The 23770-nt window shown below is 43.3% G+C and overlaps 1 protein-coding gene across 2 annotated transcripts in view; it reads right to left on the reverse strand.

Annotated features, from left to right (window-relative positions):
- Positions 1–23770, reverse strand: part of LOC139539406 (sushi, nidogen and EGF-like domain-containing protein 1) — a 111680-nt gene that overhangs the window by 24241 nt on the left and 63669 nt on the right. For both annotated transcript variants that reach the window (XM_071342309.1, XM_071342308.1), the window contains 15 exons: positions 18839–18976; positions 17767–17886; positions 14960–15076; positions 14026–14169; positions 11533–11706; positions 11223–11336; positions 9880–9993; positions 9433–9546; positions 9048–9164; positions 8763–8857; positions 7816–8026; positions 6986–7169; positions 6474–6586; positions 5025–5303; positions 1103–1241 (listed from right to left, as the gene is read on the reverse strand). In XM_071342309.1, coding sequence (XP_071198410.1) covers positions 1103–1241; positions 5025–5303; positions 6474–6586; positions 6986–7169; positions 7816–8026; positions 8763–8857; positions 9048–9164; positions 9433–9546; positions 9880–9993; positions 11223–11336; positions 11533–11706; positions 14026–14169; positions 14960–15076; positions 17767–17886; positions 18839–18976 — 2173 coding nt within the window. The remainder of the gene's footprint in view (positions 1–1102; positions 1242–5024; positions 5304–6473; positions 6587–6985; positions 7170–7815; positions 8027–8762; positions 8858–9047; positions 9165–9432; positions 9547–9879; positions 9994–11222; positions 11337–11532; positions 11707–14025; positions 14170–14959; positions 15077–17766; positions 17887–18838; positions 18977–23770) is intronic.

A 23770-nucleotide genomic window follows, 5' to 3' on the forward strand; every position in this document is an offset into this window, starting at 1 on the left:
TTGCAATCCCAGGGTACTGTATTTTAATTACCTCTGAACAGCGGGAGGCAGCTTCTAAGGCCTCTCCATTTGGTTGGGGTAGACTATTCGACTCTCCTGCCATTGTTGGGCTAATGGGCTTTGACACCTCTCACTTGACACTTAAGTGCTAGTTGAATTTGTATCAAGCTTGGCAGAATTATGTTACCATTCAGTCCTTATAAAGTAATGTCATGTATTTTTCTTCTTGGCTTTTGGAAATAGAATATAGTTTCAGACTAAACATTACTCACTCAGTTCCAGGTTGGGTGGTGTTTTCAGGTTTCTGTTGTTTTCCAGAGGATTTGCTGTATAATCCTTGGTATTTGTGAAATTTTCAGGTGATTCCGTAATTCCGTCCAAAATAAGGTTGTAGGTTTTGAGTTTTGATTTGAAGTGAGGGTTATGTTGTAGAGGGTAGCATCCTGTATGTGTTCCTGACAAAAAATCCAAGTTTATCTAACTCTAAATGTATCTTTTTTAAAGAAAATGCTGAAAAATGCAGGAGCTCATCTGACCGTGACCTCTCCTCTCTCTCTCTCTCTCTCTCTCTCTCTCCCTCACCTGGGCATGTCTTCAGAGTGCTCTCTCTCTCTCTGCAGCCAGGGTCTGAGTCTCTGTCTCACTCTCTCTCACCTGGGCATCCCTTCAGAGTGCGCTCTCTCTCCTCTCTCTCTCTCTCTCTCTCTCTCTCTCTCTCTCTCTCTCTCTCTCTCTCTCTCTCTCTCTCTCTCTCTCTCTTTCTCTCTCTTTTTCTCTCTCTCTCTCTCTCTCTCTCTCTCTCTCTCTCTCTCTCTCTCACCTGGGCATGTCTTCAGAGTGCTCTCTCTCTCTCTCTCTCTCTCACCTGGGCATGTCTTCAGAGTGCTCTCTCTCTCTCTCTCTCTCTCTCTCACCTGGGCATGTCTTCAGAGTGCTCTCTCTCTCTCTCTCTCTCTCTCACCTGGGCATGTCTTCAGAGTGCTCTCTCTCTCTCTCTCTCTCTCTCACCTGGGCATGTCTTCAGAGTGCTCTCTCTCTCTCTCTCTCTCTCTCTCACCTGGGCATGTCTTCAGAGTGCTCTCTCTCTCTCTCTCTCTCTCACCTGGGCATGTCTTCAGAGTGCTCTCTCTCTCCAGCTACCCCCAGGTCCTGAGGTTCAGACGGGGCTAGTGTATGACTCCCAGGGCCCACGACAGACGGTCTCTCCCTCTTCCTCCCTCCCCATCGCTCCTCCAGCGGTACTGGCGATCCAGAGGAAATACACAAAGAGAAAGAGTTGTTGTTGTTTGTGAGAGGTAAAGTTAATTGATCATGATCATGTAGTGAAAGAGAAATCAATCAATCAAATATATTTTATAAAGCCCTTTTAACATCAGCAGTTGTCACAAAGTGCTTTACAGATACCCGGCCTAAAACCACACAGTGCTTTACAGATACCCGGCCTAAAACCACACAGTGCTTTACAGATACCCGGCCTAAAACCACACAGTGTTTTACAGATACCCGGCCTAAAACCACACAGTGTTTTACAGATACCCGGCCTAAAACCACACAGTGTTTTACAGATACCCAGCCTAAAACCACACAGTGCTTTACAGATACCCGGCCTAAAACCACACAGTGTTTTACAGATACCCAGCCTAAAACCACACAGTGCTTTACAGATACCCAGCCTAAAACCACACAGTGTTTTACAGATACCCGGCCTAAAACCACACAGTGTTTTACAGATACCCGGCCTAAAATCACACAGTGCTTTACAGATACCCGGCCTAAAACCACACAGTGCTTTACAGATACCCAGCCTAAAATCACACAGTGCTTTACAGATACCCAGCCTAAAACCACACAGTGCTTTACAGATACCCGGCCTAAAACCACACAGTGCTTTACAGATACCCAGCCTAAAACCACATAGTGCTTTACAGATACCCAGCCTAAAACCACACAGTGTTTTACAGATACCCGGCCTAAAACCACATAGTGTATTACAGATACCCGGCCAAAAATCATACAGTGCTTTACAGATACCCGGCCTAAAACCACACAGTGCTTTACAGATACCCGGCCTAAAACCCCCAAAGTGCTTTACAGATACCCAGCCTAAAACCACACAGTGTTTTACAGATAGCCAGCCTAAAAACGGCAGCAAGGAAAAACTCCCTAGAAGGCAGGAACCTAGGAATCAAATCAAATCAAATTTATTTATATAGCCCTTAAATAGCCCTTATACAGCCCTTATATAGCCCTTATATAGCCCTTATATAGCCCCTATATAGCCCTTATATAGCCCTTATATAGCCTTATATAGCCCTTATATAGCCCTTATATAGCCCTTATATAGCCCTTATATAGTCCTATATAGCCCTTATATAGCCCTTATATAGCTCTTATATAGCCCTTATATAGCCCTTATATAGCCCTTATATAGCCCTATATAGCCCTTATATAGCCCTTATATAGCCCTATATAGTCCTTATATAGTCCTTATATAGCCTTATATAGCCCTATATATAGCCCTATATAGCCCTTATATAGCCCTTATATAGCCCTTATATAGCCTTATATAGCCCTTATATAGCCTTATATAGCCCTTATATAGCCCTATATAGCCCCTATATAGCCCTTATATAGCCCTTATATAGCCCCTATATAGCCCTTATATAGCCCTTATATAGCCCTTATATAGCCCTATATAGCTCTATATAGCCCTTATATAGCCCCTATATAGCCTTATATAGCCCTTATATAGCCCTATATAGCCCTTATATAGCCCTTATATATCCCTATATAGCCCTTATATAGCCCTTATATAGCCCTATATAGCCCTTATATAGCCTTATATAGCCATTATATAGCCTTATATAGCCCTATATAGCCCTTATATAGCCCTTATATAGCCCTATATAGCCCTTATATAGCCCTTATATAGCCTTATATAGCCTTATATAGCCCTTATATAGCCCTTATATAGCCCTATATAGCCCTTATATAGCTCTATATAGCCCTTATATAGCCCTTATATAGCCCTTATATAGCCCTATATAGCCTTATATAGCCTTATATAGCCCTTATATAGCCCTTATATAGCCCTTATATAGCCCTATATAGCCCCTATATAGCCCTATATAGCCCTTATATAGCCCTGATATATCCCCTATATAGCCCCTATATAGCCCTTATATAGCCCTATATAGCCCTTATATAGCCTTATATAGCCCTTATATAGCCCTTATATATCCCCTATATAGCCCTTATATAGCCCTTATATAGCCCTATATAGTCTTATATAGCCCTTATATAGTCCTATATAGCCTTATATAGCCTTATATAGCCCTTATATAGCCCTATATAGCCCTTATATAGCCCTATATAGCCCTATATAGCCCTTATATAGCCCTTATATAGCCCTTATATAGCCCTTATATAGCCCTTATATAGCCCTATATAGCCCTTATATAGCCCTATATATCCCTTATATATCCCTTATATATCCCTTATATAGCCCTTATATAGCTCTTATATAGCCCTATATATCCCTTATATAGCCCTTATATAGCCCTATATATCCCTTATATAGCCCTTATATAGCCCTTATATAGCCCTTATATAGCCCTATATAGCCCTTATATAGCCCTTATATAGCCCTATATAGCCCTTATATAGCCCTTATATAGCCCTATATAGCCCTTATATAGCCTTATATAGCCCTATATAGCCCTTATATAGCCCTTATATAGCCCTATATATCCCTTATATAGCCCTTATATAGCCCTTATATAGCCCTTATATAGCCCTTATATAGCCCTATATAGCCCTTATATAGCCCTTATATAGCCCCTATATAGCCCTTATATAGCCCTTATATAGCCCTTATATAGCCCTTATATAGCCCTATATAGCCCTTATATAGCCCTATATAGCCCTGATATATCCCCATATAGCCCTATATAGCCCTTATATAGCCCTTATATAGCCCTTATATAGCCCTTATATAGCCCTTATATAGCCCTTATATAGCCCTATATAGCCCTTATATAGCCCTATATAGCCCTTATATAGCCCTATATAGCCCTTATATAGCCCTTATATAGCCCTTATATAGCCCTATATAGCCCCTATATAGCCTTATATAGCCCTTATATAGCCCTTATATAGCCCTTATATAGCCCTTATATAGCCCTTATATAGCCCTTATATAGCCCTATATAGCCCTTATATAGCCCTTATATAGCCCTTATATAGCCCTTATATAGCCCTTATATAGCCCTTATATAGCTCTATATAGCCCTTATATAGCTCTATATAGCCCTTATATAGCTCTATATAGCCCTATATAGCCCTTATATAGCCTTATATAGCCCTTATATAGCCTTATACAGCCCTTATATAGCCTTATACAGCCCTATATAGCCCTATATAGCCCTTATATAGCCCTATATAGCCCTTATACAGCCCTATATAGCCCTTATATAGCCCTTATATAGCCCTATATAGCCCTTATATAGCCCTTATATAGCCCTTATATAGCCCTATATAGCCCTTATATAGCCCTTATATAGCCCTATATAGCCCTTATATAGCCCTTATATAGCCCTTATATAGCCCTTATACAGCCCTTATACATCCCCTATATAGCCCTTATATAGCCCTTATATAGCCTTATATAGCCCCTATATAGCCCTATATAGCCCTTATACAGCCCTTATATAGCCCTTATATAGCCCTATATAGCCCTTATATAGCCCTTATATAGCCCTTATATAGCCCTTATATAGCCCTTATATAGCTCTATATAGCCCTTTCTTATAGGAAGAAACCTAGAAAGGAACCAGACTCAGAGGGCTTTCTGTCCAGAGGACTGAAACAGCCAAATAAGACAGTCCCAGATCGTAAAAGTGTTGAGTTGGTTCCTGTCTCATTCTGGTGTGTCCTCAGAGCTTAACAATGTGAAATCTCAGTCCTATTGAATGGGCATGTTATAGCAGAAGCTCGTAGTACGGTAGTGGAAACAGAGCACTCACATGTGGTGAAGGCCAGGTGTTGTGGTACACTGTGGATCTGTTCCTGTCCTGTGTTCCTAACAGCCATGAGGACTAGGTGGTAGTGCTGTCCCGGAGAAAGCTCTCTCAGGGTATACGTCTCTAACTTCCCATTGGGTAGGAAACGACTCCGGGTGCTCAGGCCTCGCGTCACATTGACCACGAAGCCGTCTGGCAGGTTCCTGGGATGGTGGTCCCACGTCACCAGGGCAGAGTTGGAGGTCACATGGGACAGAGACAGGTTCTGAGGGGGGAGGGGCCCTATGGAGGGGGGGGGGGGGAGATGGTCAATGTCATCAGGATAGCCAGAACAGACAGGGAATAGAGTAGAGCACTCAGGGTAGGATAAACTCAGGATAGGATAAATTCAGGTTAGGATAAACTCAGGATAGGATAAATTCAGGTTACGATAAACTCAGGATAGGATAAATTCAGGTTAGGATAAACTCAGGATAGGATAAATTCAGGATAGGATAAATTCAGGTTAGGATAAACTCAGGATAGGATAAATTCAGGTTAGGATAAAATCAGGGTAGGATAACTCAGGATAGGATAAACTCAGGATAGGATAAATTCAGGATAGGATAAACTCAGGGTAGGATGAACTCAGGGTAGGATGAACTCAGGGTAGGATAAACTCAGGGTAACAAACATTTAGGAGAAACTCACAATAAACAAGGGATGCATTTCTAACTATGTTACACCAGCACAGAGAGGGAATCTACATGCAGTCTATAGTTTAACTCTCTGTACAGTCTATAGTTTAACTCTCTGTACAGTCTATAGTTTAACTCTCTGTACAGTCTATAGTTTAACTCTCTGTACAGTCTATAGTTTAACTCTCTATACAGTCTATAGTTTAACTCTCTCTACAGTCTATAGTTTAACTCTCTATACAATCTATAGTTTAACTCTCTATACAGTCTATAGTTTAACTCTCTGTACAGTCTACAGTTTAACTCTCTGTACAGTCTATAGTTTAACTCTCTGTACAGTCTATAGTTTAACTCTATACAGTCTATAGCAGTTTAACTCTCTGTTTTCTAATTTGGGCGGTCATTTTAAGGTCTCGTCTCCAGGTTATTTGATTTGTTTGGTGGCCTAGGACTATTCATGTGAGGATGGGGATTTTTCCAGACGCTTAACAAATGCATAGTGAATTATTGAGGTTCATTGAGCTTCTGTCTCTGCATTGCTTGCTATTGTGGTGTTTTAGGCCACCCCTCAGAGCCTGGTTCCTCTCTAGGTTTCTACCTAGGTTCCTCCTTTTCCAGGGAGTTTTTCCTAGCCACCGTGTTTCTACACCTACATTGCTTGCTGTTTGGGGGTTTCAGGCTGGGTTTCTGTACATCACTTTGAGATATCAGCTGATGTAAAAAGGGCTTTATAAATAACATTTGATTGATTGACGTATGAGACATGATGACATACGGGTCCAGACTTGCAGCGGTCCAGCAGAGTGACTGGTGGAGGGTGACTCGTCTGGTCCGATCCCACTCTGAGTTAGAACGTCCACCGTGTACATTTGACCGGGGAGCAGAGAACTGAAGGGGAGAAACACACGCACACACACACACACACACACACACACACACACACACACACACACACACACACACACACACACACACACACACACACACACACACACACACACACAGACATATATCCGTATATATATATATATATCATGTAAAAAATAACCCCAAAAAACCTTGTTCTATTCTACTGTGTTCTGTGGAGGTTTATCAGCGTTGGAACTTAAGACATGGCTGGAGGAAATCGGTAATGCAATGCATCTCTGACAGCAGGTATACACTGCCACCATGTGGTCAAAATCGGCATTGCAGTCTGGACATACTGATAGTGGTAGAGGAAAGCCTGACCTCATTTGATTAATTTACGTCCAGCTGTTTTTCCCACGGGAGTCCTGGGTTCCATACCTGAATGCGTACTCCATGGTACTGGCGTTGACCAGGGCGGTGCGAGCGCCACTGCCGTCCGAGGAGACCAGGGAGAGGCGCACTTGGCTGACAGCTGCGTGACGAGCAGCCTGCACCAGCCACCGCAGCCAAACCTGGGAGGATGACACGTTGACAACCTGCAGCTGATCCACCCGCCGCGGCCCTGACAGAGAGAGATACAGGTCAATTAACAAACGCACGCAGTCACACAGAGGCTTGCACACACACGCACACACGCACACACACGCACACGCACACACACACACACACGTCAATTGTAACACGCACACACACACACACGTCAATTGTAACACACAGACACACACACACACACACACACACACACACGCACACGCACACACACACACACACGTCAATTGTAACACGCACACACACACACACGTCAATTGTAACACACAGACACACACACACACACACACACACACACACACACACACACACACACACACACACACACACACACACACACACACACACACACACACACACACACACACACACACACACACACACACACATTTTGGTAAGTCACACAGATATCAAATAGCACGAACAGAGCGTGTTTACACAGGCAGCCCAATTCTGATATTATTTCCACTAACTGGTCTTTTGACCAATCAGATCAACGCTGAATAAGATCTGATGTGGTCGAAATAACATAATAAAATAATAATAATAATAAATTAGCGGAAACAATATCAGAATTGTGCTGCCGATGTGTAAACAGCCTTATTCTTCTACACACGTAAACAAATGACATCATCTGACACGTGCAGTGTGTCACTCACGTGTGCGTATGAGAGCGATGGCTGGCTGGCTGATGTCGTCGCTGTTGGTGTTTCGTTTCACCGAGAAGGTAGAGATGTTGTATAGCAGGCCAGGCTCCAGGCCCTGCAGCTGATAGGTGGACTGCTTCTTGTCCAGGAAGTCCGTCTTCCTGGTCCCGCTGCCACGGCCCGGGAGACCCAGAGGGGCGTAGGTCACAGCGAAGCCACTGAACTACAGGTGGTGAAGGTTACAGGCTGCTCGTGGCCTTTCCGAGCCCATGGCCCACCCTCATGTGCCCTATGCCGGCCCTCCCAGTGCACTACTATAGACCAGAGCCCCCCTATGGCACACGCCGGCCCTGCATTCCCTACATAGTGCACTACTATAGACCAGAGCCCTATTCCCTATATATAGTGCACTACTATAGACCAGAGCCCTATTCCCTATATAGTGCACTACTTTAGACCAGAACCCTATGGAACCCTATTCCCTATATAGTGCACTACTATAGACCAGAGCCCTATTCCCTATATAGTGCACTACTTTAGACCAGAAGCCATAGCTCTATGTAGGGAATAGGGTGCCATAGGGCTCTGGTCTATAGTAGTGCACTATATAGGGAATAGGGCTCTGGTCTATAGTAGTGCACTATATAGGGAATAGGGCTCTGGTCTATAGTAGTGCACTATGTAGGGAATAGGGTGCCATAGGGCTCTGGTCTAAAGTAGTGCACTATGTAGGGAATAGGGCTCTGGTCTATAGTACATATACATCTGCTTCAGGTCTGGATGAATACATGCTGTTGATAATATGAATGTGATCGCTGTGCTGTGAATGAACTGTACTGTTTGAATCCTCTATGTGTTTACTTGTCGAGCCGTCCTTCTTGGCCAGGTATTTGAACCTCAATGGGACTTCCTGGTTAAATGAAAAGGATAATAGGAAAATATATTGAAATAAAACTGACCAGGCTCTGAGAGGAAGGATCCGGAAGGTCCCAGCGTAGCTCCACCTCATCCTCCTCTACCCATAATACATGCAAACCAGAGGGAGGCAACAGGTCTGGGAACAGTGTTTAGGAAGAGCCTGGTATTAACACCACAACTTACTGTAGCTCAGCCAAAAAGGTATATAACATGGCTCTTGGTGTATAGGACATTCAATTAGTAATCGATTGATTCATCGATAGATTCATTAGAGATTCAAAGTTAAATTGAATGGGTTTCTTGAATTATACCACGGAAAGACTCACCTCTCTCACAGTCCTTGCCTGTGTGTCCCACTCTGCAAGCACAGCTGTAGTTCCCTCTCCTGTTACTGTGGCAGAGGCCTCTGTTCCCACACGGCTGCAGTACACAGGGATTCTCCACTAGGGGGAGACAGAGACCAGGTTTCACCACAATGTGCTCTGTTCCGTTCATCACAACAGACTGATGAGGCAGTCATCAGTCCAGGAAATGTGCACTCGTTCACTCCCACCTCATGCATTTATAAACCCGCTGGATTGTCTGACGTGAGTTTCCATCGTGTTTCTCACACCAGTCCGTTCCTTTTAAAATCCACGACGTCGACCGGGGAGTGTACACTTCTGGAGAAAAAGGGGTGTAGAAACATGTACAGGGTTCAGCTCTACTCACACGACTGGCAGCGGTCTCCGAAGAAGCCTTCTTTACAGAGACACGGGTGGCTCCGCCTGTAGCCGCGACACACCCCGCCGTTCAGACAGGGGCTGGACTCACACCTGTCCTGCTCTGGAGACACAACGTCACACAGAGAACCAGTCAGGCTGGGTTACTATGGTTTACAGCTCACCTATAATACGTAGGGCCCTCGACTGCAGAAAATAGTGGGGTTTAACTTATGGGTTGTTACGAATGCTGATCCCAGATCAGCACAGGATTTAGAGCATAATGGAAAGGTCGACATGGACACGGGGGTGGGGGTGGGGGGGGGGGGCACCTGATCCCAGATCAGTTCAGGCTTTAGAGCATAATGGAAAGGTCGACATGGACACGGGCGGGGGGGGGGGGCACCTCTGAGACGCCAGATACAAATAGCCCCCCATGAGTGAATGTTGCGTGTACCTATTTCACAGTCTCGTCCCATGAAACCCTGTTGGCAGTGGCAGTAGTAGGATCCCGGCTGGTCCTCACAGGTTCCTCCGTGTTTACAGGGCTCCGACACACACTCATCCACATCTGTAAGGGCATTAACACACACACACACACACACACACACACACACACACACACACACACACACACACACACACACACACACACACACACACACACACACACACACACACACACACACACACACACACACACACACACACAGATTGCATCATGTCAATGGATTAATGGCATAGGTCTACAGTAAACACAGTGTGAGAGGTGTAGTAGAGGTGTAGTAGAGGTGTAGTAGAGTTGTAATATAGATGTAGTAGAGGTGTAGTAGAGTTGTAGTAGAGGTGTAGTATAGGTGTAGTAGAGTTGTAGTAGAGGTGTAGTATATCTGTAGTAGAGGTGTAGTAGAGTTGTAGTAGAGGTGTAGTAGAGTTATAGTAGAGGTGCAGTAGAGTTATAGTAGAGTTGTAGTAGAGGTGTAGTAGAGGTGTAGTAGAGGTGTAGTAGAGGTGTAGAGGTGTAGTAGAGTTGTAGTAGAGCTGTAGTAGAGTTATAGTAGAGGTGTAGTATATCTGTAGTAGAGGTGTAGTAGAGGTGTAGTATATCTGTAGTAGAGATGTAGTGGAGTTGTAGTAGAGGTGTAGTAGAGTTGTAGTAGAGGTGTAGTATATCTGTAGTAGAGGTGTAGTAGAGGTGTAGTAGAGTTGTAGTAGAGTTGTAGTAGAGTTGTAGTAGAGTTGTAGTAGAGGTGTAGTAGAGGTGTAGTAGAGTTGTAGTAGAGTTATAGTAGAGTTGTAGCAGAGGTGTAGTATATGTGTAGTAGAGTTGTAGTAGAGTTGTAGTAGAGGTGTAGTAGAGGTGTAGTAGAGGTGTAGTAGAGGTGTAGTAGAGTTGTAGTAGAGGTGTAGTATATGTGTAGTAGAGTTGTAGTAGAGTTGTAGTAGAGTTGTAGTAGAGGTGTAGTAGAGTTGTGGTAGAGGTGTAGTATAGGTGTAGTAGAGGTGTAGTAGAGGTGTAGTAGGGTTGTGGTAGAGGTGTAATAGAGGTGTAGTAGAGGTGTAGTAGAGGTGTAGTATATCTGTAGTATATCTGTAGTAGAGGTGTAGTAGAGGTGTAGTAGATGTGTAGTAGAGGTGTAGTAGAGTTGTAATAGAGGTGTAGTAGAGGTGTAGTAGAGGTGTAGTAGAGGTGTAGTATATCTGTAGTAGAGGTGTAGTAGAGGTGTAGTATATCTGTAGTAGAGGTGTAGTAGAGGTGTAGTAGAGTTGTAATATAGGTGTAGTAGAGGTGTAGTCTACCTGTCTGGCAGTGGTTTCCACTGAAGCCCTGGTCACATACACACTGGTAGGTCGCCACCCTGTCTCTACACGTCCCTCCATTCAGACACAGCTGGGACAAACACTCGTTGATCTCTGGGACAAGTAAACAAACAAGTAAACATTTGCGTACAGTGAACCAAACACGACAATATTGACCAATGCACGCAGACCAATGCACGCACGCACGCACGCACGCACGCACGCACGCACGCACGCACGCACGCACGCACGCACGCACACACACACACACACACACACACACACGTGTTGTGTGTTACTCCATACAGACCCTGGCAGACCGGGGGTTGGCTCCAGGCGCCCTGCCCCCCACAGATGCTCTGGGTGGCCCTGGGCATGGGGGTGTATCCTGGGTGGCAGACGTACAGAGCCATGGAGCCTGGTGACGTAGAGGAGAACTGGACCTCTGCATGTTTCACCTGCAGGGGGGAACCACAGTCCAGGTCTGGAAGACAGAGAGACAACACAGCTACATGGTTACACAGTCCAGGTCTGGAAGACAGAGACACGACAACACAGCTACATGGTTACACAGTCCAGGTCTGGAAGACATAGAGACAACACAGCTACATGGTTACACAGTCCAGGTCTGGAAGACAGTGAGACAACACAGCTACATGGTTACACAGTCCAGGTCTGGAAGACAGAGAGACAACACAGCTACATGGTTACACAGTCCAGGTCTGGAAGACAGAGAGACAACACAGCTACATGGTTACACAGTCCAGGTCTGGAAGACAGAGAGACAACACAGCTACATGGTTACACAGTCCAGGTCTGGAAGACAGAGAGACACGACAACACAGCTACATGGTTACACAGTCCAGGTCTGGAAGACATAGAGACAACACAGCTACATGGTTACACAGTCCAGGTCTGGAAGACATAGAGACAACACAGCTACATGGTTACACAGTCCAGGTCTGGAAGACATAGAGACAACACAGCTACATGGTTACACAGTCCAGGTCTGGAAGACATAGAGACAACACAGCTACATGGTTACACAGTCCAGGTCTGGAAGACATAGAGACAACACAGCTACATGGTTACACAGTCCAGGTCTGGAAGACATAGAGACAACACAGCTACATGGTTACACAGTCCAGGTCTGGAAGACAGAGAGACACGACAACACAGCTACATGGTTACACAGTCCAGGTCTGGAAGATAGAGACACGACAACACAGCTACATGGTTACACAGTCCAGGTCTGGAAGACAGAGAGACAACACAGCTACATGGTTACACAGTCCAGGTCTGGAAGACAGAGACACGACAACACAGCTACATGGTTACACAGTCCAGGTCTGGAAGACAGAGACACGACAACACAGCTACATGGTTACAGAGACGTGACCCACTACAATGACAGAGCCATAGTAACAGAGACGTGACCCACTACAATGACAGAGCCATAGTAACAGAGACGTGACCCACTACAATGACAGAGCCATAGTAACAGAGACGTGACCCACTACAATGACAGAGCCATAGTAACAGAGACGTGACCCACTACAATGACAGAGCCATAGTAACAGAGACGTGACCCACTACAATGACAGAGCCATAGTAACAGAGACGTGACCCACTACAATGACAGAGCCATAGTAACAGAGACGTGACCCACTACAATGACAGAGCCATAGTAACAGAGACGTGACCCACTACAATGACAGAGCCATAGTAACAGAGACGTGACCCACTACAATGACAGAGCCATAGTAACAGAGACGTGACCCACTACAATGACAGAGCCATAGTAACAGAGACGTGACCCACTACAATGACAGAGCCATAGTAACAGAGACGTGACCCACTACAACGACAGAGCCATAGTAACAGAGACGTGACCCACTACAACGACAGAGCCATAGTAACAGAGACGTGACCCACTACAACGACAGAGCCATAGTAACAGAGACGTGACCCACTACAACGACAGAGCCATAGTAACAGAGACGTGACCCACTACAACGACAGAGCCATAGTAACAGAGACGTGACCCACTACAACGACAGAGCCATAGTAACAGAGACGTGACCCACTACAATGACAGAGCCATAGTAACAGAGACGTGCATTGTTCGGTCCAGATTTATCCGTTTCCTGTCCCCCCCCCCCAGTCATCAGTCATCAGCGTTTTACACGTCTTCCTCGACATTACAGACGTCGGCGATGTGGCTTTGGCAGCGCTGAGATGATGTTATTATGATAGACAGCTGTTTAAATGTCATCTTGAGGGAGGATCACTCCTTTGAGCTGAGAGGGATACCGTCATACCCATCTCCCGCTCAGGGAAAACAACGAGGAGGCGACGTAACCACATTTGGCTCATTAAAACTCGTAGCGTGTTATTCATTGCACTGCGGTCTGATAGTCTGGCGCATCGCTGCGAAATGACAGTGTCCCCTCTGAGTCTGGTTCCTCTCAAGATCTCGTCCTTCTCGAAGGAAGCTTTTCCTTCTGAATAGGATTGTTCTTTAGGCTCTAGGCCGGGTTACCGTATAAAGCACTTTGTGACTTTTCTATGAAAAAAAAAAAAAGACTTTATAAAACACATCTGTTTGCTTGATTGATCTGACCTGCTGTGGCGTGTGCTGATCCCCTGCCGATGTCACAGTGTCTCCCACTGAAGTGTGTGTGTGTGTGTGTGTGTGTGTGTGTGTGTGTGTGTGTGTGTGTGTGTGTGTGTGTGTGTGTGTGTGTGTGTGTGTGTGTGTGTGTGTGTGTGTGTGTGTGTGTGTGTGTGTGTCTGTGCTGACCTGCTGTGGCGTGTGCTGATCCCCTGCCGATGTCACAGTGTCTCCCGCGGAAGGCTCCGGAACATTCACACTTGTACTTCCCGATGTAGTGGAAACATGTTCCTCCGTTCAGACAGGGGCTGGAGGAGCACGGGTCTGGCCTCCCTGGACACACACGCACAGACACACACGGACACACACGGACACACACGGACACACACGGACACACACGGACACACACACACACACACACACACACACACACACACACACACACACACACACACACACACACACACACACACACACACACACACACACAATGAATTCCAGTAAACCATGATGTGTGTGTGTGTGTTTTCGTGTGAGTGGAGTGTGTACATGAGTGTGTGTGTTTTGAAGTTGCTTCATCTAATTAAACATTAAATGGGCTTCATCAAAAGAAAGTGATTGTAAGTTGTCCCAAACCAGCTGTGGCTTCATACTGTACAGGAGATGACTGCAATAGTTGACTGCCCTCCAGAAATACTGTAGACTTACAGCCGTGTGGGACACAGTACAACAAACGAAGAAGAAAAACAGATGGAAAGAGCCACATGGCCTTGAACTGCCATTTATTTCCCTACGCTTTTATGACACTCAGTCTCAAATCAGACCTACTAATATGAATATGAACAAATTCTACTGTAACCAGAAACACTGTGTGTGTGTGTGTGTGAGAGAGAGAGAGAGAGAGAGAGAGAGAGAGAGAGAGAGAGAGAGAGAGAGAGAGAGAGAGAGAGAGAGAGAGAGAGAGAGAGAGAGAGAGAGAGAGAGAGAGAGAGAGAGAGAGAGAGAGAGAGAGAGAGAGAGAGAGAGAGAGAGAGAGAGAGAGAGAGAGAGAGAGAGAGAGAGAGAGAGAGAGAGAGAGAGAGAGAGAGAGAGAGAGAGAGAGAGAGAGAGAGAGAGAACTCACCCACTTCACAGTGTTTTCCAGTGAACCTGTATGGACAGACACACAGGAAGCTCCCTGTCTCTTCTTTACAGGAGCCTCCGTTACGACACGGGCCAGAGGCACAGGTATTGAGTCTGACTGGGGGAGGAGAAAACATATTCACATCAATCAGTGTGAGGGGAATTATTGCAGTACACTCTTAGAACAAAAGGTGCTATCTAGAACCTAAAAGGGTTCTTCGGCTGTCCCCATCGGAGAACCCTTTGAAGAACCCTGTTTGGATCCAGTTAGGAGTCCGGAAAGGACCAAACAGGCTAAATGTTTCCCAGGGTAATGGAGTAAATGTTTCCCAAGGGTAATGGGGTAAATGTTTCCCAAGGAGTAAATGTTTCCCAAGGATAATGGGGTAAATGTTTCCCAGGGTAATGGAGTAAATGTTTCCCAGGGTAATGGAGTAAATGTTTCCCAGGGTAATGGAGTAAATGTTTCCCAGGGTAATGGAGTAAATGTTTCCCAGGGTAATGGGGTAAATGTTTCCCATGGTAATGGAGTAAATGTTTCCCAGGATAATGGGGTAAATGTTTCCCAGGATAATTGGGTAAATGTTTCCCAGGGTAATGGGGTAAATGTTTCCCAGGCAAACAGGCTAAATGTTTCCCAGGGTAATGGAGTAAATGTTTCCCATGGTAATGGAGTAAATGTTTCCCAGGGTAATGGGGTAAATGTTTCCCAGGGTAATGGAGTAAATGTTTCCCAGGGTAATGGAGTAAATGTTTTCCAGGGTAATGGGGTAAATGTTTCCCAAGGGTAATGGGGTAAATGTTTCCCAGGGTAATGGGGTAAATGTTTCCCATGGGTAATGGAGTAAATGTTTCCCAGGGTAATGGAGTAAATGTTTCCCAGGCGTAACGGAGCTAAATGTTTCCCAGGGTAATGGAGTAAATGTTTCCCATGGTAATGGGGTAAATGTTTCCCAGGATAATGGGGTAAATGGTTCCCAGGATAATGGGGTAAATGTTTCCCAGGGTAATGGAGTAAATGTTTCCCAGGGGTAATGGAGTAAATGTTTCCCATGGTAATGGGATAAATGTTTCCCAGGGTAATGGAGTAAATGTTTCCCAGGATAATGGGGTAAATGTTTCACGGGGTAATGGAGTAAATGTTTCCCAGGGGTAATGGAGTAAATGTTTCCCATGGATAATGGGGTAAATGTTTCCCAGGGTAATGGAGTAAATGTTTCCCAGGGTAATGGGGTAAATGTTTCCCAGGATAATGGGGTAAATGTTTCCCAGGATAATGGGGTAAATGTTTCCCATGGTAATGGGGTAAATGTTTCCCAGGATAATGGGGTAAATGTTTCCCAGGAGAATGGGGTAAATGTTTCCCAGGGTAATGGGGTAAATGTTTCCCATGGTAATGGAGTAAATGTTTCCCAGGGTAATGGGGTAAATGTTTCCCATGGTAATGGGGTAAATGTTTCCCAGGAGAATGGGGTAAATGTTTCCCATGGTAAATAGGTAAATGTTCCCCAGGGTAATGGGGTAAATGTTTTACATGGTAATGGGGTAAATGTTTCCCAGGATAATGGGGTAAATGTTTCCCAGGGTAATGGAGTAAATGTTTCCCAGGGTAATGGAGTAAATGTTTCCCAGGGTAATGGAGTAAATGTTTCCCAGGGTAATGGGGTAAATGTTTTCCTTGGTAATGGGGTAAATGTTTCCCAGGATAATGGGGTAAATGTTTCCCAGGATAATGGGGTAAATGTTTCCCAGGGTAATGGGGTAAATGTTTCCCAGGCAAACAGGCTAAATGTTTCCCAGGGTAATGGAGTAAATGTTTCCCATGGTAATGGAGTAAATGTTTCCCATGGTAATGGGGTAAATGTTTCCCAGGATAATGGGGTAAATGTTTCCCAGGATAATGGGGTAAATGTTTCCCAGGGTAATGGAGTAAATGTTTCCCAGGGGTAATGGAGTAAATGTTTCCCAGGATAATGGGGTAAATGTTTCACAGGGTAATGGAGTAAATGTTTCCCAGGGGTAATGGAGTAAATGTTTCCCATGGTAATGGGGTAAATGTTTCCCAGGATAATGGGGTAAATGTTTCCCATGGTAATGGGGTAAATGTTTCCCAGGATAATGGGGTAAATGTTTCCCAGGAGAATGGGGTAAATGTTTCCCAGGGTAATGGGGTAAATGTTTCCCATGGTAATGGAGTAAATGTTTCCCAGGGTAATGGGGTAAATGTTTCCCATGGTAATGGGGTAAATGTTTCCCAGGAGAATGGGGTAATTGTTTCCCAGGGTAATGGGGTAAATGTTTCCCAGGAGAATGGGGTAAATGTTTCCCAAGGGTAATGGGGTAAATGTTTCCCAGGATAATGGAGTAAATGTTTCCCAGGGTAATGGGGTAAATGTTTCCCATGGTAATGGGGTAAATGTTTCCCAGGAGAATGGGGTAAATGTTTCCCATGGTAAATAGGTAAATGTTCCCCAGGGTAATGGGGTAAATGTTTCCCAGGGTAATGGAGTAAATGTTTCCCATGGTAATGGGGTAAATGTTTCCCAGTAGAATGGGGTAAATGTTTCCCATGGTAAATAGGTAAATGTTTCCCAGGGTAATGGGGTAAATGTTTCACAGGAGAATGGGGTAAATAGGTAAATGTTTCCCAGGGTAATGGGGTAAATGTTTCCCAAGGGTAATGGGATAAATGTTTCCCAAGGGTAATGGGATAAATGTTTCCCAAGGGTAATGGGGTAAATGTTTCCCAAGGGTAATGGGGTAAATGTTTCCCAAGGGTAATGGGGTAAAAGCATGTGGTCATACTACCTTTCTCACAGTGCTTCCCTCTGTATCCGTGCTCGCACTCGCAGGTGTAGCCTCCATCTCTCTCGTAGCAGTGGCCTCCGTTCAGACACGGAGACGAATCACAGACCGATCGAGGCTGTACTGGAAAACACACACAACGACTTGACCGCAGTCCATCACAACACACACTCACACCGACGTGACAGCAGTCCATCACAACTCACACACACAACACACACACACACACACCAGAGGAAGGTAAAACCTCCTAACTTTAATGTGAGAGTGTGGGCACGGTCCAGTCATTAGAAACACATTGATGATCTGTCACTTCATGGCAGGCAGGGCTGAAACATTATCTCCACAATTAGTCAACTCCAGAATAAATCCTATTTCAATTTATCTTTCCTAAACAGTGAATGTGACTCTCACACACACGGCGAGCCACCCGCATCGACACGAGAGACTGGCCTGGCATAGAGTTTGTTTATCACTATAGTAACCAGGCTCTGGTGTACAGCAACACTATAGAACAGAGTCAGAGGGCCCTGTTCCTTGGGACCACATGGTAGGAGAGAAGGAGGAGGAAGATCAGGAGGAAGAGGAGGAGGAGGAGGAGGAGGAAGAGGAGGAGGAGGTGGAGGAGAAGGAAGAGGAGGAGGAGGAAGAGGAAGAGAAGGAGGAGGAAGAAGAAGAGGAGGAAGATCAGGAGGAAGAGGAGGAGGAAGAAGCAGGAGGAGGAGGCGGAGTAGGAAGAGAAGGAGGAGGAAGAGCAGGAGGAGGAGGAGGCGGAGTAGGAGGAAGAAGCAGAAGAAGGAAATGGAGGAGGAAGAAGAAGAGGAGGAGGAGGAACAGGAGAAGAGGAGGAGGATGAAGATCAAGAAGAAGAGGAGGAGGAAGAAGAAGAGGAGGATGAGTAGGAGGAGGAGGAGGAGGACGAGGAGGAAGAGGTGGAGGAGAAGGAAGAGGAGGAGGTGAAGGAGGAGAAGGAGGAGGAGAGGAGGACAAGGAGGAGGAGGAGGACGAGGAGGAGGAGGTGGAGGAGAAGGAATAGGAGGAGGTGAAGAAGAAGAAGAAGACAGTAGGCCCTTACCATAGGGAGGATAGAAGTCCCTGTGATCTAGGTCTGCCACACCTGTCTGACAGGTACACAGGTAGGTTCCTCCGTACTCCAGACAGGGTCCTCCGTCAGGACACGGCCTGCTGTTACTGCACGGGGTCTGGGTCACCTCTGAGGAGGACAGGAGGGTCAGACAGAGAGAAACAGCACCTGACAACACTAAGTGAAGGACAGTCACTATTCAAGCCTAATCTGACTATCTGAAAAGGCATATTCACAGCCTACTTACTCTGGTACTGGTACTGGTACTGTGTGATGCTAACAAATTGTAAGTAAGGTACATTCCACAACATGAGATTCACTAGGAGTGTCTCTGTCTGTTTCCAATTACAGTCTAGTGTTTAATATAATATAATATGATACGTACCAAACTGACAGTAGAGTCCGGTATATAATATGATATGATACGTACCAAACTGACAGTAGAGTCCAGTATATAATATGATACGTACCAAACTGACAGTAGAGTCCAGTATATAATATGATATGATGCGTACCAAACTGACAGTAGAGTCCAGTATATAATATGATACGTACCAAACTGACAGTAGAGTCCAGTATATAATATGATACGTACCAAACTGACAGTAGAGTCCAGTATATAATATGATATGATACGTACCAAACTGACAGTAGAGTCCAGTATATAATATGATACGTACCAAACTGACAGTAGAGTCCAGTATATAATATGATACGTACCAAACTGACAGTAGAGTCCAGTATATAATATGATATGATACGTACCAAACTGACAGTAGAGTCCAGTATATAATATGATACGTACCAAACTGACAGTAGAGTCCAGTATATAATATGATATGATACGTACCAAACTGACAGTAGAGTTCAGTATATAATATGATACGTACCAAACTGACAGTAGAGTCCAGTCTATAATATGATACGTACCAAACTGACAGTAGAGTCCAGTATATAATATGATATGATACGTACCAAACTGACAGTAGAGTCCGGTATATTATATGATACGTACCAAACTGACACTAGGGTCCGGTATATAATATGATACGTACCAAACTGACAGTAGAGTTCAGTATATAATATGATACGTACCAAACTGACAGTAGAGTCCAGTCTATAATATGATACGTACCAAACTGACAGTAGAGTCCGGTATATAATATGATATGATACGTCCCAAACTGACAGTAGAGTCCAGTATATAATATGATACGTACCAAACTGACAGTAGAGTCCGGTATATAATATGATACGTACCAAACTGACAGTAGAGTCCGGTATATAATATGATATGATACGTACCAAACTGACAGTAGAGTCCGGTATATAATATGATATGTACCAAACTGACAGTAGAGTCCGGTATATAATATGATACGTACCAAACTGACAGTAGAGTCCGGTATATAATATGATACGTACCAAACTGACAGTAGGGTCCGGTATATAATATGATACGTACCAAACTGACAGTAGAGTCCAGTATATAATATGATACGTACCAAACTGACAGTAGAGTCCAGTATATAATATGATACGTACCAAACTGACAGTAGAGTCCAGTATATAATATGATACGTACCAAACTGACAGTAGAGTCCAGTATATAATATGATATGATACGTACCAAACTGACAGTAGAGTCCAGTATATAATATGATATGTACCAAACTGACAGTAGAGTCCAGTATATAATATGATACGTACCAAACTGACAGTAGGGTCTGGTATATAATATGATACGTACCAAACTGACAGTAGGGTCTGGTATATAATATGATACGTACCAAACTGACAGTAGAGTCCAGTATATAATATGATACGTACCAAACTGACAGTAGAGTCCAGTATATAATATGATATGTACCAAACTGACAGTAGAGTCCAGTATATAATATGATACGTACCAAACTGACAGTAGGGTCTGGTATATAATATGATACGTACCAAACTGACAGTAGAGTCCAGTATATAATATGATACGTACCAAACTGACAGTAGAGTCCAGTATATAATATGATACGTACCAAACTGACAGTAGAGTCCAGTATATAATATGATACGTACCAAACTGACAGTAGAGTCCAGTATATAATATGATACGTACCAAACTGACAGTAGAGTCCAGTATATAATATGATATGATACGTACCAAACTGACAGTAGAGTCCAGTATATAATATGATACGTACCAAACTGACAGTAGAGTCCAGTATATAATATGATATGATACGTACCAAACTGACAGTAGAGTCCAGTATATAATATAATATAATACGTACCAAACTGACAGTAGAGTCCAGTATATAATATGATACGTACCAAACTGACAGTAGAGTCCGGTATATAATATAATACGTACCAAACTGACAGTAGTGTCCAGTATATAATATGATATGATACGTACCAAACTGACAGTAGAGTCCAGTATATAATATGATACGTACCAAACTGACAGTAGAGTCCAGTATATAATATGATACGTACCAAACTGACAGTAGAGTCCAGTATATAATATGATACGTACCAAACTGACAGTAGAGTCCGGTATATAATATGATACGTACCAAACTGACAATAGAGTCCGGTATATAATATGATACGTACCAAACTGACAGTAGAGTCCGGTATATAATATGATACGTACCAAACTGACAGTAGGGTCCGGTATATAATATGATACGTACCAAACTGACAGTAGAGTCCAGTATATAATATGATACGTACCAAACTGACAGTAGAGTCCAGTATATAATATGATACGTACCAAACTGACAGTAGAGTCCAGTATATAATATGATACGTACCAAACTGACAGTAGGGTCTGGTATATAATATGATACGTACCAAACTGACAGTAGAGTCCGGTATATAATATGATACGTACCAAACTGACAGTAGAGTCCAGTATATAATATAATATGATACGTACCAAACTGACAGTAGAGTCCAGTATATAATATGATACGTACCAAACTGACAGTAGAGTCCAGTATATAATATAATATGATACGTACCAAACTGACAGTAGAGTCCAGTATATAATATGATACGTACCAAACTGACAGTAGAGTCCGGTATATAATATGATACGTACCAAACTGACAGTAGAGTCCAGTATATAATATGATACGTACCAAACTGACAGTAGGGTCCGGTATATAATATGATACGTACCAAACTGACAGTAGAGTCCAGTATATAATATAATACGTACCAAACTGACAGTAGAGTCCAGTATATAATATGATATGATACGTACCAAACTGACAGTAGAGTCCAGTATATAATATGATACGTACCAAACTGACAGTAGAGTCCAGTATATAATATGATATGTACCAAACTGACAGTGAGTCCAGTATATAATATAATACGTACCAAACTGACAGTAGAGTCCAGTATATAATATGCTATGACACGTACCAAACTGACAGTAGAGTCCAGTATATAATATGATACGTACCAAACTGACAGTAGAGTCCAGTATATAATATGATACGTACCAAACTGACAGTAGAGTCCAGTATATAATATGATACGTACCAAACTGACAGTAGAGTCCAGTATATAATATGATACGTACCAAACTGACAGTAGAGTCCAGTATATAATATGATACGTACCAAACTGACAGTAGAGTCCAGTATATAATATGATACGTACCAAACTGACAGTAGAGTCCGGTATATAATATGATACGTACCAAACTGACAGTAGAGTCCAGTATATAATATGATACGTACCAAACTGACAGTAGGGTCCGGTATATAATATGATACGTACCAAACTGACAGTAGAGTCCAGTATATAATATAATACGTACCAAACTGACAGTAGAGTCCAGTATATAATATGATATGATACGTACCAAACTGACAGTAGAGTCCAGTATATAATATGATATGTACCAAACTGACAGTAGAGTCCAGTATATAATATGATATGTACCAAACTGACAGTGAGTCCAGTATATAATATAATACGTACCAAACTGACAGTAGAGTCCAGTATATAATATGCTATGATACGTACCAAACTGACAGTAGAGTCCAGTATATAATATGATACGTACCAAACTGACAGTAGAGTCCAGTATATAATATGATACGTACCAAACTGACAGTAGAGTCCAGTATATAATATGATACGTACCAAACTGACAGTAGAGTCCAGTATATAATATGATACGTACCAAACTGACAGTAGAGTCCAGTATATAATATGATACGTACCAAACTGACAGTAGAGTCCAGTATATAATATGATACGTACCAAACTGACAGTAGGGTCTGGTATATAATATGATACGTACCAAACTGACAGTAGAGTCCAGTATATAATATGATACGTACCAAACTGACAGTAGAGTCCAGTATATAATATAATACGTACCAAACTGACAGTAGAGTCCAGTATATAATATGATACGTACCAAACTGACAGTAGAGTCCAGTATATAATATGATACGTACCAAACTGACAGTAGAGTCCAGTATATAATATAATATGATACGTACCAAACTGACAGTAGAGTCCAGTATATAATATGATACGTACCAAACTGACAGTAGAGTCCAGTATATAATATAATACGTACCAAACTGACAGTAGAGTCCAGTATATAATATAATATGATACGTACCAAACTGACAGTAGAGTCCAGTATATAATATGATACGTACCAAACTGACAGTAGAGTCCAGTATATAATATGATATGATACGTACCAAACTGACAGTAGAGTCCAGTATATAATATAATACGTACCAAACTGACAGTAGAGTCCAGTATATAATATGATATGATACGTACCAAACTGACAGTAGAGTCCAGTATATAATATGATACGTACCAAACTGACAGTAGAGTCCAGTATATAATATGATACGTACCAAACTGACAGTAGAGTCCAGTATA

The sequence above is a fragment of the Salvelinus alpinus genome, chromosome 15, assembly GCF_045679555.1.
Source record: "Salvelinus alpinus chromosome 15, SLU_Salpinus.1, whole genome shotgun sequence".
NCBI classification, from domain to species: domain Eukaryota; kingdom Metazoa; phylum Chordata; class Actinopteri; order Salmoniformes; family Salmonidae; genus Salvelinus; species Salvelinus alpinus.